General features: G+C 37.2%; 1 protein-coding gene across 3 annotated transcripts; it reads left to right on the forward strand.

Moving 5' to 3' along the window:
• The first annotated feature begins 12 nt into the window (after positions 1-12).
• btbd10a (BTB (POZ) domain containing 10a) lies at positions 13-19,503 on the forward strand. 3 transcript variants are annotated; one of them, XM_048159644.1, is made up of 9 exons: positions 13-132; positions 874-1,023; positions 7,250-7,452; positions 10,220-10,472; positions 11,162-11,264; positions 13,311-13,431; positions 13,765-13,962; positions 14,286-14,396; positions 18,222-19,503. In XM_048159644.1, the coding sequence occupies exons 2-9, from the start codon at positions 923-925 to the stop codon at positions 18,533-18,535; spliced, it is 1,404 nt and encodes a 467-aa protein (XP_048015601.1). In that variant the 5' UTR covers positions 13-132; positions 874-922; the 3' UTR covers positions 18,536-19,503. The 3 variants fall into 3 exon arrangements, with proteins under 3 accessions (XP_048015601.1, XP_048015600.1, XP_048015599.1); XM_048159643.1 differs by lacking the exon at positions 13-132 and adding an exon at positions 139-284; XM_048159642.1 differs by lacking the exons at positions 13-132; positions 874-1,023 and adding an exon at positions 3,649-3,948.
• Positions 19,504-19,756: the final 253 nt, after the last annotated feature.

Genomic DNA, 19,756 nt, shown 5'->3' on the forward strand with positions numbered 1-19,756 from the left:
TCCTTGTATGGCATCAATGTAAATGTTTCAATAGCAGCGTGATTCACCAGTTGATTGGACTCAAGGTGGTTTCTATGGCGACGTCCCGTGTGTTCTCGCGATATTTGGCTTAGTCAGTCACTCTCCTTGCAGGTTAGCCATGTAGCTTCCCATATCTGTCAACACTGTATGCTGTCGTGAGTGGTGAAGATCAAACTAAAGTAAATTCATGCTTGCTATTAACTTTTGTCAGAGAGTCAGAAGCGTACACATCGCGGACAAAGTTCAGCGTTAAGCAGAGTCAGGTGAGAGATCGTCTGTTTGTTTAGCGACCACTTTTAAAAGCTAACTGATAAGCTAACCATGTTAGATAGCTTAGTGAATCAGGTTACCAAAGTTGGAGTCAGTTTTGTGAGCTTATTTTATTCATACTAGCTCAACTAATTAAATGAATAACGTTGCGTGTGAAATTGTTTTACTTTTAAACCGTAGTCATTTCTAAATATAGGTCCCATTTCACTTAACGGCGCATCAGCAAAACAGTACAGAAGAAGTGGTTTTTATAAACATTAACGTTACACAATATCCAGTAGGGCTCCAAGATTCAAATCCAAATCCCAGAAACTCGCTATATCCAGTTGGATCTTATTAGAGGATTTTTCTTATTATATAATATTATATTTCCACTTATTATATGATATTATGTTATATTATTATGAAAGGAATTCTAATAAGAATCACATTCCTTTAGACAAGGATCATGCATTCAAGGATCATAAATCTAAACTCGGTGTGTGTTTGTCCATAAATATTATGCATTTGGAAAAGGCAAGTTTTGGAAACACTTACAACAAAAACTAATTCTTTTATTTCCAATTCATTTTGCTCTGTTAGGATATGAGATCTGAAGGCATATAGGTCCAGTAATATCAACTCTCTTGAGATGGCAGCATGCCCCGTCTCTTATGACAGCCACTCTAGCGATTCAGAAAATTGGGATCAAAGGACAGCGTGTCAGTCTGGGAGAATCTGCAGACACTTAAGGTAAGACTGGCTAATAACAAAGATCATGGGAGTGTCCACCTGCTGCATGGATTTTCAATAGCTGGTCTAGTCAACTACAGTAAACAACGCACCATCAGATGCATTTGCAAGTAAATATGTGGATTTGAAATTTCTTCTACAGTTAAACTCAATGGATTTAACATCTGAATTAAACTGCAATATTTTTCTAGTTAATATTAGGGCTGGGTTGATGATTATATCGATTAACTGTTTTTAAAGGGTTAGTTCACCCAAAAATGAAAATTCTGTAATTTATTACTCACCCTCATGTCGTTCCACACCTGTAAGACCTTCGTTAATCTACGGAACGCAAATTAAGATATTTTTGTTGAAATCCGAATGCTCAGTGAGGCCTTCATAGGGAGTAATGACATTTCCTCTCTCAAGATCCATAAAGGTACTAAAGACATATTTAAATCAGTTCATGTGAGTACAGTGCCTCAATATTAATGTTATAAAGCGACGAGAATATTTTTTGTGCGCCAAAAAAACAAAATAAGGACTTATATATTGATGGCCGATTTCAAAACACTGTTTCATGAAGCTTCGGAGCATTATGAATCTTCAGGGGCGGGGCTGTTCGATTTATCGCCCTGTCTTCCTGTTTCAGTTGAAATTATGTCAATACATTGAATAATGCTGCAAGTTCCAACTCACTTCAGTGGGCCTTTAAAAATTGATATAAAAACTGCATTTTTAATGCAATTTTATTGTTTTTATACAACACTCAAGTTTTTAATTTAGTGTTGATTATTGTATCTAAAAATAAATAGCATTTGAACTTTTAATAATGTACCAGCTGACATAGTTACTGCATTAGTTGTGAAATTGTTTTTCTTAAGAAAGATTGACATGTTGATATATAATCAATATCATATCGAAATCAGGAGCTTGTGAATTGGAATTGCATCGTTTTGTGAAATTTGTATCAATACCCAGTCACTGAGGGGGACAAGTCATTTTTGAGAACGTAAACCCTCAAAATGTTGAAAATGTTCAAAACATGGTTACGGCCTTGGTTTATATTATATTAAATGCACCATGCCAGTTGTTTCAATGTGTATATTGATTTCTATATGGAACTTTGCATTATAATGTATAATAAGGGAACTTCAGAAATGTATTATGAGGATGATTACAGCCTATAATATCATATCTGCTGTGCTTGTATCACGAGGGTCTATTTATAGTATATTATAGTACAATTTAGCTCCTGGGCAACACAACTTGCGTAATTTTACTTGCAGTGAACTATAATCAGTAATCTTTTGTTTGTCAGCACTGGCTGATATGGTGGTCATCTTAGTGTCTTTCATGCTGCATCATGCAAAAGCAATAATTTGACAATGCCATTGGAGAAATACACTATTCACAGTCACTATACAAGCAACTGTTCAGTGACAAGGTGTAAAAGCTGGTAGTATTCATCTGGTTTCTTCTCATCGTGTTGCTGACCCGCTCCATGTAAAATTAAACAACTGTTATTACGCCACTGATGAGTTTTTCAAGCTTTTCATTACTTTTTTCATGCTTTTTTTTTTAAAGGTACTACTATACTAAACTTTTTTTTTATTTTTTTTTTATGAGGAAATATGATTGAGAGCACCTCTGTACATAATTTTTTTTATTTTTTTTATTGAAACAACAGTAGGGGAATACAAAGACATTTGAATATATATAAAACAAATCACAATTCTGTATCTTATATCAAAAATCATGTTTCTATTACATTAATTATCCTTTTCAACAGCTTAGATGTCTTAACAGCTTTTCGATTGTCTACCATTTGGTACAGTCGATATACATTTTGCTTTATGTATATGATATTTCCCTAATAGAATAAGAAGTTTAATTATATTATCCATTTCCAATAAACCAGTATCACAATCCATAAACAAGACCATTACATCAGTTATAGTGACAAACTTGTAAAACAAGTCAAAACCTCTGTACATAATGTACAACTTGCAGGTCTTTGTGTGTCAGCGCCACCTGCTGGCCGTTGAGAAATCGAGAGCTTGAAAGATGTAATCGGAAACAATGGCCTTTAAAGCGTTTGTTTATGAATTAAATGAAAGGTAAAAGATATATATATATATATATATAATATATATATATATATATATATTTTTCATTATGCGAGAACACCATTTATTGTTAAAGGTTATTAAAAAGGTTACTTTGATATGATATCAAACGAATATTTTGACCGATTTTACTATGTTCATTACAACACCCACCTTTTCTTCACCTTTAAATTAGCTTAGTACTATACTCAGGATAGAAGGGTCATAATAATATAGCCTAAGTCTTTTTTTTTATTGCAATTTTTGAACAATAAACATACAAGGGCAATGCCATATTTTACATTAAATTTTACATCAAATTAAATGTTTAACACTTATAACTTCCTTGTCGCTCGTGCGGTTGCGGAGAGGTTCACTGAGTTCATTTTCCATTGGCATGACTGTCGTGCTCCATCCCATCACGCTGTTTCTTTCATCGGCCTATTGTGTTATCGTGCGTGAGAGAATCTACAGTATCAGGAGATATTGTAAGGGTCGGGCTACGTCATCGAGGCAGCCTCCGCGTGCCACTGTAGCGGAAAAAGGGACCAGCCATTCATGCTCGCGCGAGCGTCTCCGTCAGGTTACTATGCTACCGTCCTGCCGTGTCTCGCGCCGATGCTACCTGAGGGCGTCCTTTCTTTCCGGAGAACAGCATTTGGAGGCTGTGTTCGCAGCGAATAAGTTACACCGGAGTGCTCGCATTATGCTGAACTTTGAAAGTAATGCCCGAGGATGCTAAGTCGCCTGGCAAGCCCTCGTTGTGCGAAGGAGCGCGCGTCCTTTGTGCGTTCATTCATCAGCTGCTGCCCTGCTGCTTTGTTTTAAAGACAGGCGGGTACGTACACGCGCTTCACTGTGTGAATGAATCTCAAAAGAGGGTGTTTTGCTCAAGAAAGTCTTGAGGATATAAGAAAAGCTTACCTCTGCGTAATAAATCTTATTTATAGAGGCTATTCCTGATGCAGTTCCCTCATTAAATATTCTGTCGTTTAGAAATGAGTTGTATGCGTCATTTTAAGCATATCTGCATGCAGTGCCCTTCAGGAACGCATTGTCTTGCTGTTTAACATTAGAGGAGCGGTGTCAGCAGTGTGTTGAATTATTGATGCTACTTTCTCTGTAAGTAACAGAATGTATTGTGCGCCCTTAGTTACTTGGAGCAAAAGTCAAGTTAAATATGCATTTTCTTTTGTCTTATATATATATGTGTGATTGACATGCTGAGGGACAGATGATCAATTGGCTTGGCTTGTCAAGAACATGATCTTGTCCCCTAAGGGGTCCGGAGATGACACCACAGACATGCCATCATTCAGATTCATTGTGGGCTACTTCTGCCTGGCACATTTCTGAGCTGATGCAATAGAGAAGCAAAACAAGATCTTGATTTGTAATTATATTGCAGAGAATTGTGGATATGATTGGCAGTGGATGCATGAAATGATCTCTACGCAGCACGATACTATGAAGCTGAATGAGTGTGTCCTGTGAGCTGAATGAATGTCTGTGTGAGCTGCTTAGGGAATCGTCAGACTGCTCCGATGCTACTTAAAGGGTGCAGCTGAAGTTCAGGTTTCACCATCACATTAATGGCTGTGCTAAAATATCAATCAGATAGCAGGACTGAGGAAGCTGCTGAGAAGTGTTGGTAGTACAATGGTTTGCATTGCAGCCAGAGGTCAGCTGTTATTCATTTTTTAACAAACGAAACGGATGGTTTTGTTGTATTTTAAGTGTCTTATAAGCAATATCCAAAACCATTATTTTAACCATTATTTTTATTCCGTTTTGCACAAATAAATAATCTTTAGAGTAGACTGTAATAACAATAAAACAGTGTGCGGTTTGTATGTATAATAATGATTTAATAATGATGATAATGTTAGTAATAATCTTTTTTTATTGAATAATCATCATCATAATATATAATTATAATTTATTAAGTCATTGTTACTATAATAAAAATAGTAATAATAATAAATATTATTAATATTATACCATTATTTTATTTGCTACATTGTATTATGTATTCTGTTTTGCACAATTATATAATTTTTATACTATAGCAAAAAACAATGTGTAGTTCATACATACAAAAACCTTTTGTATAATAACAATATTAGTAGTAATATTATTATTATTATTATTATTATTTAAGATAATATAATAATAATAATAATAATAATAATTATTCATCATCTCGTTATATTATTTTATATACAACGTTCTATTTGTTGTTTGAATTATTTTTTAATTTTTTATTTGTTTTATTCTGTTTAAGTGTGTGTGCATATATATATATATATATATATATATATATATATATATATATATATATATATATATATATATATATATATATATATATATATATATATATATGTATGTGTGTGTGTGTGTGTGTAAAATCGTATTTGTTTTTATAATTATACCAATATTAGTAATAATATATATTTTATAATAATTATTATTATTGTTACTTAATTGACACAAAATAACTTATTTTCTGTAATATATATATATATATATATATATATATATATATATATATATATATATATATATGTATATATGTATACATATTATATGTTTATATATGTTATTAATTTTTATAAAATTAGACCAATATTTGTAATAATACTTTTATTATTATATTCATTTAATTGAAACAATAATAACTTATTTTCTGTATTAGTTATGACTATATATATATATATATATATATATATATATATATATATATATATATATATATATATATATATATTAGATTAAATAGAAATATGTTAGTTTCTGTAAAATTATCTATTATCTATGATAGGGACTGTAAAGGACACACTAGACTTTACGCTCCATTCATTTTCTATTTATATTCATGACACAAGCAAAGAAGTTAAAGATTCCCAAAAGACATTTGACCATTAAAACATCTAAACATCACATACTGACCTCTTGGTTGAATTAGGAGTGTTTTTTGCATGCTCAAAGACTAATGTAGCCACACTTTCCATTGAATAGTAAAAACTGTCCTGACTTTATTCATTTTTATCAGTAGGGTACTATAGAACTTTTTATGTGTGCTCTGCAGCAGGTGGAATAATTTATCTTGCAGCAAAACAGATGCAGCACAACTTATTGAATTTGTAGCTGCTGTTGAGTATGGTGGTGCCGTGGGCACTGGTCACGCTTGGGTTGGTTAATGGGGTCACAAAGCTCTTGGCTGGTACAGTCATGACAGTCAAAATGAATCGAGGGGTCCATATTGGGCAGCACTTTTGCTGGGATAACTCAAGCCCTATTTCCAGCATATTAATCATTTATTCAAAGAGAATATTCTGCCTGTGCACGCTTCAGTGAACCCTTTATGTTTTTTTCAGTGCAGCGAAAAAAAGAGGCAAATCTGCTCTGTGCAAAGACCTCTGCAAACTGTGTTTTCTGCTTTGGTTTATGCTGTACTCCAGTCTCCTTGCTTCAAGGGCATCTGTCTTGTAATGATCCTGTTTCAGCCCCCTGGGGAATGAGTATTAGTGCAAGGAAAAAAAATAACAGCACCTGGTCTGGGCATAGGAAGTCTGGATGTTTTAAATGATACAGTCTGTGTTTATAAAGGATTTATATGTATTTTACAGCTTATTATTAGTTTATTCTTGTAATCTAATTGTTTTATTATTAAAAAATGCTTATTTTTTCAGCACAATTTTTGACCTGGATTTCCAAATTCAATTATAAGAAGTATTGAATTTTTAATGTATTAAAAATCGCCTGAAGGGATTAGGTTAAACCCAGTGACTTTTTCCTCACAAGCACAACACGTGAGGTGAATAAAATAAAGACAAATGGGAATGAATCATCTGTGATCACACGGGTCAATACAGTGGCTTATTGACAGATGAGGCTGTGCTGAAAGTGTTTTTTTGTTTCATACAGCAGGTTTTTAGGGAGCATTGAGAAATTGCTCTTTGCTGTCGTCACACTTCTTGCACTCCGCATCTCTTTTAGAGCCCAGAGTTCATCCAAGTTTATTGTGAGTGCGCTTGCTGAGTTCCTCACGTTGCGGAGATGCACTCGGACCACCCCTCCCTCAGCAGTCGAATGCTCACGTGTGTATCTGACTGTGTGTTGGCTTTTCCTGGCAGTGGTCAGCCGCGTGGAGCTCAGCTGGAGCGCGAGCTGGTGAGAATGAGTCTGCACGGAGCCAGCGGAGGAGGACCCCTGGACCACCCCAGGGAGAGGCGGCGTTCTGGAGATCGCTCCAGGGATTCTTCACATGAGAGAGGTGAAGGACAGCTTACCCCCTGCATCAGGAACGTCACCTCACCCATACGCCAGCACCTCACTGGTGAGTTTTGGCCTCCTCAGTTTGTACCATTTAAAATGCATTTGAGTTTCATGAAAAACTCTATCAATATATATTCCTTATATTATTCTAAAATTAATCATACGGTGCTCAGTGTAAATGAGTACCCCCCCTTTGAAAAGTAACATTTTAAACAATATCTCAATGAACACAAAAACAATTTCCAAAAGTTTAATATAACATCTGTTTAACTTATAACATGAAAGTAAGGTTAATAATATAACTTAGAGAACAAAATTTTCAGTTTTACTCAAATTAGGGTGATGCAAAAATGAGTACACCCCACTGAAAGTCTCTGGAGCAAAGCTAAATTTTAGACTACAAATGTTAATTTAAAAAGAATTCAACCACAGGTGAGTCTAATTATTCATTACACAGGTGTCCAGCAGACAGTTGACTATAAAAGGGTGTTAAAACCCCTTCCCATTTCATGCTGTCAGCAATGGCACCACATGGAAGAGAAATGTCACAAGACCTAAGAAAGAAAATAATTTCTTTTCACCAGAAAGGTGAAGGCTACAAGAAGATCAGTAAAGCTTTACTTATCAGTCAGAATACTGTAGCAAAAGTGGTACAAACATTTAAAAAAGATGGAACTGCAACCATCTCACAGAGACGTCCAGGTCATCCACGGAAGCTAACACCTCGACAGGAGCGTCTTCTGATGAGAAGGGTTGAAGAAAATTGGCATGCAGGTTGACTGCAGTTATCTAAAGAAGTAGAAAGCCAAACTGTGGTGACTATTTCCCATGACACAATACGGCCTACAATGCAGAGGAATGGCGTGAAGCTCTCCTAAAGCCCAGGCACAAAAAAGCCTGTCTAGAGTTTGCCAGGGCCCATGCTGACAAAGATGAAGACTACTGGGACTCTATACTCTGGAGTGATGAGACCAAGATAAATGTTTTTGGAACTGATGGCTTCAAAACTGTATGGCGTGAGGAATACAAAGAAAAATGCATGGTCCCTACAGTGAATCATGGTGGTGGCAGTGTCCTTATGTGGGGCTGCATGAGAGCTGCTGGTGTCAGGAGCTGCGTTTCATTGATGGCATCATGAATTCACAGATGTACTGCTCTATCCTGAAAGAGAAGATGCTACCATCACGCCCTTGGTTGTCGTGCACTTTTCCAACATGACAATGATGCTAAACACACATCTAAGGCCACTGTTGGATTTCTGAAGAAGAACAGGGTGAAAGTGATTCAGTGGCTCCTGATCTGAACACAATCGAACACCTATGGGGAAATCTGAAGAGACAAGTTGAGCTTCACTCTCCATCCAGCATCCAGTCTCTAAAAGAGGTCATTCTTGAAGAATGGAAAAAGATTGATGTTGCAAAATGTCACTCACTTGTTCAAGACTTGATGCTGTCATTAAAAATCATGGAGGCCATACAAAGTACTAGATGTTGTAGTTTTTGTTGTGGGGTGTACTCATTTTTGCATCACCCTAATTTGAGTAAAACTGAAAAATGTGTAATCTAAGTTATATTATTAACCTTACTTTCATTTTATAAGTTAAACAGATGTTATATTAAACTTAGTCTTGTCAACATTTTGGAAATTGTTTTTGAGTTCATTGAGATATTGTTTAAAATGTTACTTTTCAAAGGGGGTGTACTCATTTACGCTGAGCACTGCATATATAATTAATTAATTAATTAATTATATTTATATAATTCTGAAATATTAATTTGTTTACCCATTCTATTGACAGATAATGAATTCTCTGTAATTTAAAAGAATTATTAAAACCGAATAAAGTGTATATACACTACCGTTCAAAAGTTTGGGATTGGTAAGATTATTAATTCGTCTGCTCACCAAGGCTGCATTTATTTAATTAAAAATACATTAAAAACAGTAATATTATGAAATATTATTACAATTTAAAAAAACTGTTTTCTATATGAATATATTTTACAAAGTAATTTATTTCTGTGTTGGAAAAGCTGAATTTTCTGCATCATTAGTCCAGTCTTCAATGTCACATGATCCTTCAGAAATCATTCTAATATGCTGATTTGCTGCTTAAGAAACATTTCTTATTATTATCAATGTTGAAAACATTATACACTACTGTTCAAAAGTTTGGGGTCAGTATTTATTTTATTTATTTATTTTTTTAAAAGAAATGAAAGAAATTAATACTTTTATTCAGCAAGGATGCATTAAATTGATCAAAAGTGACAGTAAAGACATTAATAATGTTACAAAAGATTATATTACAAATAAACTTTCTATTCATCAAAGAATACTGAAAAAAAAAAAAAAATTGTACACACATATTTTGTGTAATTGTACACAATAAATGTTTGAGTCAAATTTTATTCATTCATTTACTAATTCATTCATTAGATTATTACAATCTCTAGCTACAGCTATGCAAAATTGTCGCTGAATTAATTTATTGTTTGTGTACATGACTGCTTATAAATTCACACTGCACCAAAAGACGGCAACAGACACTTCGTTGGGTTTTGTTGGATCACTGTTACCACTTGTTACCCAGCATCTCTTGGCGTCAGTCGGAGCTTGTTTTCGCCAATTGAACATCTTGAATTTTGTCGGGTTTTGGAATGTCTGAGAAGTGACGTACTGCAATCTGGTGATTGTCCGCATTGGTTTGCGTCTGTTGGTGCGGTGTGAATTGGCCTTAACTTTTACTGATGCTGACTCCTACTGAAGTCTGTACTGGCAAGGTTCACTTGATATTGTTTGACTCCTGTCTAATGATGTTTCCTCAGACCGTGAACGGGATTCTGGCTGCTCCTCACGCTCCACGAGTCCCAGGCCTCAGAAATCATGCACCTCCAGCCTGTTCTATGGCGACTCCCACGGTAAAGCCCACAGCTCTGACATGATCTACGTGTGCGAAAACGTCAAGGAGGGACCCCGCAGTTTGAGGACTGCCGAGAGAGTCACTCTGATTGTAGATAACACCCGTTTTGTGGTCGACCCATCCATCTTCACTGCCCAACCCAACACTATGCTCGGCAGGTTAGGGTCAACTTCAGTCACCTCTTTCAATTTTGTCTGTTCGTTATTACTTAAAGCTGCAGTCCGTAACTTTTTTTGGTTAAAAAATTATCCAAAATCAATATTTGAGCAAGTACATAACCAGCCAGTGTTCACTATCTCCTAACCTTAGCCTGATTCTGGTGCTTCTGGTGGGTTTCCGTGGGAAATTCCAGCATGCCGCCATTCGTCTTTGCCGCTATTGGTCTACATGCACACCAGTAAACTGATAATTAACAAATATCAGCTTATTGAAATAACCAGTTTTCCCCGTTTACATGCAAAACAGTAAACTGACTGACTCATGTTATTTCCCTGTAGTGACGTCAAAAATAACAATTTGTGTAACTGACTCCAAGTATTCCATATGTTATGTCAATTGTGACGTTAAATAAAGCTTGCAACATGTTAGCAAGAAACTTTACGGCTCTCATGCAGTTACAGATGCAGCATTTTGACTGAACCACTTCTACTTCTGCCGAACGAGAGATAACACATTTTTAAAATTTCCTCATAAAGATGATAATTCCGCAAATAACTGCAATTGCAGGTTTCAAACTGAGATGGCGACAAAGAGGCAAAACTTACGGACTGCAGCTTTAAATATAATCATTCAATTTGTCATATTGTGTCAGTGTTGTAATATGTAACTGGTGGGTGTTGTCTTAAAGGATGTTCGGATCTGGACGGGAACACAACTTCACACGTCCTAATGAAAAGGGAGAGTATGAGGTTGCCGAGGGAATCAGCTCCACCATGTTCAGAGCCATTTTGGTGAGTGCACTATGCGTTAAAAGCTTTACTGAGGCTTTAAATATCTCTTTGGCCTAGTGTAAGGCATGTTGATTAAGTGCCGGATTAGACTGCAGTATCAAAATTTACATGACTTCAGCACAAAGCATACTGTTTTGTTAAAGTTTATTGCAGATGTATTTCACATATAGAAATGGCAACTCAGCAGAACTGTCTGGTTTCGTTGGTTTCTTTTATTATCTTCAAAGTGTTTTGTCCCCCTTTCTGGCCTGATCACTTTACTGACCTTGAAATCAGTTCATGTTTAATAAAACGAATAGTTCTGATGCTGGATTATTATTATTAGTCTTGATAAAATTGCAGGGGTTTTATATTATGAATGTACAAAACCACAAATTTTCAAGATCCACCACTATCAGACGGATGGACACTAAATGCAGCTCTTTGTTAAATGACACATATTCTACAAATAAATAATTCATATATATATATATATATTGCACAGTCCTCATAAAATATACAGAGGTATTCTGTATAATAATAGAAACATTCAGAGCTGGTGAAGTCTTGCAGTGAGCCCTAATTTTTTGAGTTTATAAAAAAGTTACAAAGCGGTGTTTCAGTGGTTGTAGCAGTGATGTTTTTAAATGGGATGAATTTAAACAGATAATATTGCAAATACACTGAATTTCTTTTTCGCTTTACTGAAATTCCCCCACACAATACAATTTTCATGAGGTTTTTAGAGGTTTTAGGGTGTACTCACACTAGGCACTCTGAACCGTGCCCGAGCGCATTTGACCCCAAAGCCCAGTTCGTTTGACAAGTGTGATCGCTCCGTTCGTATAGCCAACCCTGGCCCGCTTGGAAGAGGTGGGCCAGAGCACGGTTCGGATGCAGTGTGAGCGCTAACCGTGCCTGAGCACGGGACAGTTATTACTTTTGTGTGCGCTACTGTCATCATTATGACATTTGATAGTACACTTATAAATTCATGTAATTAATTCAAGTGTATTTGGGTTTATAATGGGTCTGATTCTCACCTTATTGATGAACAGGAATTGTAGTTTGCAAGTAAAGCTGCAAATTCCTCCATTAACTTCAGCTGCTTTTGTCATAATCCTCTGATACGCGCTATTGAAAATCATAAATTATAAATAGCCTATATATAAGGCAGTATAGCGAAAGTGAATTTCGTCATGTTTTCTAACATTCAAAAAGTTCGTACATCGTACATGACGTAAGCGTGCTCCGGCCTGGAACATTAAGTGCAAGTGTGAGTGCAGGCCAGTGGCAACCGTTCAAGGCAACCGTGCCTAGTGTGAGTACACCCTTAGTGCATCTGAAAGTTAGCAATAGTATTGTGTATAGTTTTGTATGAATAATATATTGATAATTGTAATAATTATGATAGTTAAGTTTCTTATTCTTAGGATTGTCACATTAAAAAAATACATTTTCAATTTTATATAAACTATAAATATGTAAAATATATAATTTATTTTGTAGAATTTTCTATAATTATTCTACACATTTATATATATATATATATATATATATATACATTGTGTAATGGTGTTTTCTAAAAGTAAAACAAACAAACAAAAAATGGCCGCATATAATAATAAGCTGGATTTTAGGTGAATGTCACAGCCAGCATTATTTGGACATCCATGGCATTCCATACAAGCCCGTCTCTGTGGCATTGAAAGGGTTAAGCTTCTGCCATGAGGCTCAGCTCAGTGGAAAAATCAGGACAGATTAGACAGCACTACAGAAATAACAGCCATATTGAACCTTTCTCTTTTTTTTTTTTTTTGGTGAAGTGTTTTGTTCAGCGTCTTCATGCTGTTTGTATGCTGAGCTCTTTCCACGTTTGGCAGGCTTTAAATGGATCAGTGCGTGTGAAGAGTGGGAAGAGCAGGGGGTGTGTGTGTGTGTGTGTGTGTGTGTGTGTGTGTGTGTTTTTCTGGCATCGGAGCCATTTGCTTCTCTTTGGAATAAGTGCTGCTTCAGTAATGGCCGCCTGTTTGTTTTTCCTCTGCGTCTCTCCCTTTTAACCGGCAGGATTACTACAAATCGGGGATAATCCGCTGCCCTGATGGGATATCCATCCCGGAGCTGAGAGAGGCATGTGACTACCTTTGCATTGCCTTCGACTACAGCACCATCAAGTGCAGAGACCTCAGTGAGTACTCATTAACATGACAAATGCACTAAACCGATTCATGCTTGAAATCCTCTGATTGTCACGGCAACGGGGAAACCGGACAGTATTCAGAGCATTTTGGATGTCTGAGGATGGTAGATGCGAGAGAGCAGAAGTAGGTCAGTGTGATTGCTAGATATGGGTCACTGGACGCTGTTAGTAAGAACTGTTTACATTATTAGCATTCATATTATGGCTTTTTTTCTTAAAGTATCGTGTATGTCATTATATGGCTAAACTGAATTAGTCAGTCAGTGCTTCCGAATCGTAATGAGATGAATTGAATAACACTCTGGAACATGTCAACTGCAGGTGCACTCATGCATGAGCTGTCTAATGATGGCGCCCGGCGGCAGTTTGAGTTCTATCTGGAGGAGATGGTGCTGCCTCTGATGGTGGCCAGCGCTCAGAGCGGAGAGCGGGAGTGTCATGTGGTGGTGCTGACGGACGACGACGTGGTTGACTGGGATGAGGAGTATCCGCCGCAAATGGGAGAGGAATACTCACAGAGTCAGTTTACTTCACCTGCACCTCAATTACACACTGTTACCTATTTGTCAATCACAATGCTGCTGCATTACGGGTAACTTCTCAGCTAATTTAGAAGAAATTATTGTTTGTGGTTTTTGAACACCCTTAACCCAAGTATTTGTACAGGAATGAATGATATCTTTTGTGTTATTTTTATTTATTATGATTAAGAAGAGCTTTTTGTCTTTAGCCAGAAAAGACTGGATCTATCAAAGATCAGTGTTGCTTTGTTAGAAGTGTATTAGTTGGATGTCATTTTTGCACTCAAGGACATAATGTTTTTTTGTCTTTGTGTACCGCAGTTATATACAGCACAAAACTATACCGGTTCTTCAAATACATTGAAAACCGAGATGTTGCCAAGTCTGTTCTGAAGGAGAGAGGACTGAAGAAAATTCGATTAGGCATAGAAGGTAAGAGACTGGTTTTTACTGAGCTGCTTTCAAATGAACCTAAAATGAAATTAGCTTGTTCACACATACTGCACATGTTCCTCCCCAAACTGATGAGGCATTTATACATGACATGCTCGCCATTCTGTTGTAATTGTCCTCTAACCGTCAACTAAATTAAACAATATTTATAGACATTGTTATATTAATTATTTTCTAATTTCATGAAAATTTTTATTAAACATGGATCTTTATTATCATTAAAAGGCTTATTTCTGCTATTGTAGGCTCTTTTTGTAAATGTAAGCAATTAATTTAGACAAACTTGGTGCCAGTACAGACATACCTGCTCGGCCAGAATCGCCTGGAAGTCATGCGTCTTTGGAAGCAGAGCCACATGCAGAGTTAAAAATAATGCAGTGCACACCGCCACGTGAAATGGGGTTTCGCGCACGACCGCCCACACCGTCATTTTTGCCGCATGCACCTTTGCACTTGTATAGCCGTGGCGAGTATAAACCAGGCTAGACTCTCATCCTGTTTTAAACCTGTGTGACTTTCTTCTGTGGAACATCATAAAAGATATTTTGAAGAATGTTGGCAACCAAACAGTTTCGGATTCCATTGTCTTCTATTGTATGGACAAAAAATACAATGGAAGTCAATGAGAACCAAAACACTGTCACCAACATGCTTCAAAATGGACAGAATTTTCATTTTTGGGTGGACTATCTGTGGTGGCCGAAAGAATTTAATGCTCTGCAACTGAAGAAAACACATGCAAATTGAAAAAACGCCAGCAAATTAAGAAAACATCTTCATCAGTTTAACAACGCATGTGCTGCAAATACTCACAACGCAACCAAATACAGAGACACGCTGCAAATACCCACAACATATGCAAATACTCGCAATGCGACCAAATACAGAGACACGCTGCAAATACCCACAACATATGCAAATACTCGCAATGCGACCAAATACAGAGACACGCTGCAAATGCCCACAATGTATGCAAATACTCGCAACGCGACCAAATACAGACACGCTGCAAATACCCACAACGAATGCAAATACTCACAATGCAACCAAATACACAAACACGCTGCAAATACTCACAATGCAACCAAATACAGAAATGCGCTGCAAATACTCACAACGCAACCAAATACAGAAATATGCTGCAAATACTCACAACGCAGCTAAATACAGAAACACACTGCAAATACTCACAATGCAACCAAATACAGAAATGCGCTGCAAATACTCACAACGCAACCAAATACTCACAACGCAACCAAATACAGAAACGTACTGCAAATACTCACAATGCAACCAAATACAGAAACGCATGCAAATACTCACAACACAACCAAATACTCACAACGCAACCAAATACAGAAACGTACTGCAAATACTCACAATGCAACCAAATACAGAAACGCATGCAAATACTCACAACACAACCAAATACAGAAACACGCTGCAAATACTCTCAACGCAACCAAATACAGAGACGTGCTGCAAATACCCACAACGCATTCAAATACTCACAATGCAACCAAATACAGAAACGCATGCAAATACTCACAACCAAATACAGAAACACGCTGCAAATACTCAAAACGCAGCTAAATACAGAAACGCGCTGCAAATACTCTCAACGCAACCAAATACCCACAATGCATGCAAATACTCATAACGCAACCAAATACAGAAACTTACTGCAAATACTTACAATGCAACCAAATACAGAAACGCATGCAAATACTCACAACACAACCGAATACAGAAACACGCTGCAAATACTCTCAATGCAACCAAATACAGAGACGTGCTGCAAATACCCACAATGCATGCAAATACTCACAACGCAACCAAATACAGAAATGCACTGCAAATACCCACAACGCATGCAAATACTCTCAACGCAACCAAATACAGAAACGCACTGCAAATACTCACAACACAAGCAAATACTAACAACGCAACCAAATACAGAAACGCACTGCAAATACCCACAACGCAACCAAATACAGAAACACGCTGCAAATACTCTCAATGCAACCAAATACAAAGATGTGCTGCAAATACCCACATCGCATGCAAATACTCACAACACAACCAAATACAGAAATGCACTGCAAATACCCACAACGCATGCAAATACTCACAACGCAACCAAACACAGAGACGTGCTGAAAATACTCACAATGCAACCAAATACAGAAATGCACGGCAAATACCCACAACACATGCAAACACTCACAACACAACCAAATACAGAAATGCACTGCAAATACCCACAACGCATGCAAATACTCACAACGCAACCAAACACAGAGACGTGCTGAAAATACTCACAATGCAACCAAATACAGAAATGCACGGCAAATACCCACAACACATGCAAACACTCACAACACAACCAAATACAGAAACGCGCTGCAAATACTCTCAACGCAACCAAATACCCACAACGCATGCAAATACTTACAACGCAACCAAATACAGAAACGCACTGCAAATACTCACATTGCAACCAAATACTCACAACGCAACCAAATACAGAAACGCACTGCAAATACCCACAACGCAACCAAATACAGAAACATGCTGCAAATACTCAAAACGCAGCTAAATACAGAAACGCGCTGCAAATACTCTCAATGGAACCAAATACAGAGACGTGCTGCAAATACCCACAACGCATGCAAATACTCACAACACAACCAAATACAGAAATGCACTGCAAATACCCACAACGCATGCAAATACTCACAACGCAACCAAACACAGAGACGTGCTGCAAATACTCACAATGCAACCAAATACAGAAATGCACTGCAAATACCCACAACACATGCAAACACTCACAACGCAACCAAATACAGAAACGCGCTGCAAATACTCTCAACGCAACCAAATACCCACAACGCATGCAAATACTCACAACGCAACCAAATACAGAAACGCACTGCAAATACTCACATTGCAACCAAATACTCACAATGCAACCAAATACAGAAACGCATGCAAATACTCACAACACAACCAAATACAGAAACGCACTGCAAATACTCACAATGCAACCAAATACAGAAACGCACTGCAAATACCCACAACGCAAGCAAATACTCACAACGCAACCAAATACAGAAACACGCTGCAAATACTCAAAACGCAGCTAAATACAGAAACGCGCTGCAAATACTCTCAATGCAACCAAATACAGAGACATGCTGCAAATACCCACAACGCATGCAAATACTCTCAACGCAACCAAATACAGAAACGCACTGCAAATACCCACAACGCAGCTAAATACAGAAACGTGCTGCAAATATCTCAACGCAACCAAATACAGAGATGTGCTGCAAATACTCACAACGCAACCAAATACAGAGATACGCTGCAAATACTCACAACGCAACCAAATACAGAAATGCACTGCAAATACCCACAACGCATGCAAATACTCACAACGCAACCAAATACAGAGACACGCTGCAAATACCCACAATGTATACAAATACTCACAATGCAACCAAATACAGAAACGCGCTGCAAAAACCACAATGCACATACGATGAGGATGTTAAAATAAGCAAAAAACTCACATTTCAGGTCATTGACAACACCACTGATGAGTACATTGAACAATAAGCATGTCCCAGTCACTTGTTGGGGTGCCCTAGAAACATTTCCGTTGTCATCTGTGTTTCTGTATTTGGTTGCGTTGTATTTGCAGCACGTGCTGTCAAACTGATGATGTTTTCTTTCTCGGCCACTGTAACTATCCCTTTAACTAGCATTCCTGTTAATGCTGTACCTGTTTCCACTTAGGATACCCAACCTACAAAGAGAAAGTAAAGAAGCGACCCGGTGGGCGTCCGGAGGTCATTTACAACTACGTCCAGAGGCCCTTCATCCGTATGTCCTGGGAGAAAGAGGAGGGCAAAAGCCGACATGTGGACTTCCAGTGCGTGAAAAGCAAGTCCATCACCAACCTCGCTGCAGCCGCTGCAGACATTCCTCAGGACCAGCTCGTGGTCATGCATCCTGGGCCTCAGGTGGACGAACTAGACATCCTCCCCAACCACCCTCAGCCCAGCCACCATTACGATCCGGATCCCGATGCCTCGTCCCCGGCCATCTGACACCCACGCACACACACCCGTCACCACTCGCCACTTGAGCACTGCTGAGAGAGGTCAGCCAAGACCACATTGCCTTTCAAGTCCTCTCCCGCCTTACGAGTCTCAAAAACTGATCGCTGCGGCAGCACGTGACCTTTGTACACTATGCCTTTCTTTCCCACATAGAACTTGACCAAAGGAGGTTTTTTATTTAATTAGACACTCAAAGTTGGTAATTACTCCTTTGATTAGTATCTGAAGTGATTATGGAATCATATTTATGCCACAGAGTAGAAGTAATTGCGACTTTTCTCACAATTCTGAATATCTTAAAATTGCATCATTGCAATTCTTAGAAAAAGTCAGAAGTGTGATATATAAACTCAGAATTGCAAAATATAAACTTAATTGCAAGATGATTACTCAGAATTGCAAGAAAAAAAGTCAGAATTGTGAGAGAAAAATGAGTTGCAATTACCTTTTTTTTTATTCGGTGGCAGAAAAAAACTGAATTATGTGGCAAACTTGCAATTATGTGTTTACAACTTGCAATTGCAAGAAAAAAAGTCTGAATTGTGAGATAAAAAGTCACAATTAACTTTTTTTTATTTTTTTATTTAGTGGCAGAAACAAGCTTCCATAGATTGTACTATGTTTGTGGTGCTGTGTGACTACTGCTGTTTAACTTGGCAATAAAAAGGAGCACAACCAACTGGAACACCCTGCAAGTTGAGCGACATCATGCGATAAAACGAGAATGCTTCCATTAAAGTCTTAAAGCGTTCTGGTTTTGTCACGTCGTGCAACAGAGCACCCGTGGAGCCTCACTTTGATGCATTTCCTCTGAACGAGTACTGAAGTGATGTCACGTTTTTATTGTACTGTACTTTTCATTTTATTGTTATTTGTAGCTGCGGTGCATCGAGAGAGAAGTTCCTCTTGTGTACCACTTGAGAAGTGTTATTTTAATAAACATGATGATATCAGTATGCTTTGTTCATTAATTTGTTTCTTAATATAGAAATAACTTTTAGCTACTCGTTTATAATTTTTATAGGTGAATCCCATGTTTTTTTTTTTTTTTCAGCCCAAAAACAAGACAAAATTCTTTTTTCCATAAAATTCTTTAAAATATACATTCTTGTGACAAATACATTTGGCCCCTAATATTCTCATTAAAGTAATGCAAAAAAGTTTTATTGACATAAAAGCTTCATGCTAAAATTTACTTTTAATCTGAAC

This window comes from Megalobrama amblycephala, linkage group LG15, assembly GCF_018812025.1.
Source record: "Megalobrama amblycephala isolate DHTTF-2021 linkage group LG15, ASM1881202v1, whole genome shotgun sequence".
NCBI lineage: Eukaryota > Metazoa > Chordata > Actinopteri > Cypriniformes > Xenocyprididae > Megalobrama > Megalobrama amblycephala.

What these genes read in the sequence shown, in the direction of transcription:
- btbd10a (XM_048159642.1), top strand. Translation starts at nt 3,836, where the DNA reads ATGCCCGAGGATGCTAAGTCGCCTGGCAAGCCCTCGTTGTGCGAAGGA. An exon ending in TTTGTTTTAAAGACAGGCGG is followed by an intron (nt 3,949 to 7,249) that starts GTACGTACACGC and finishes TTTTCCTGGCAG; the next exon opens with TGGTCAGCCGCGTGGAGCTC. An exon ending in GGGAGAGGAATACTCACAGA is followed by an intron (nt 13,963 to 14,285) that starts GTCAGTTTACTT and finishes TGTGTACCGCAG; the next exon opens with TTATATACAGCACAAAACTA.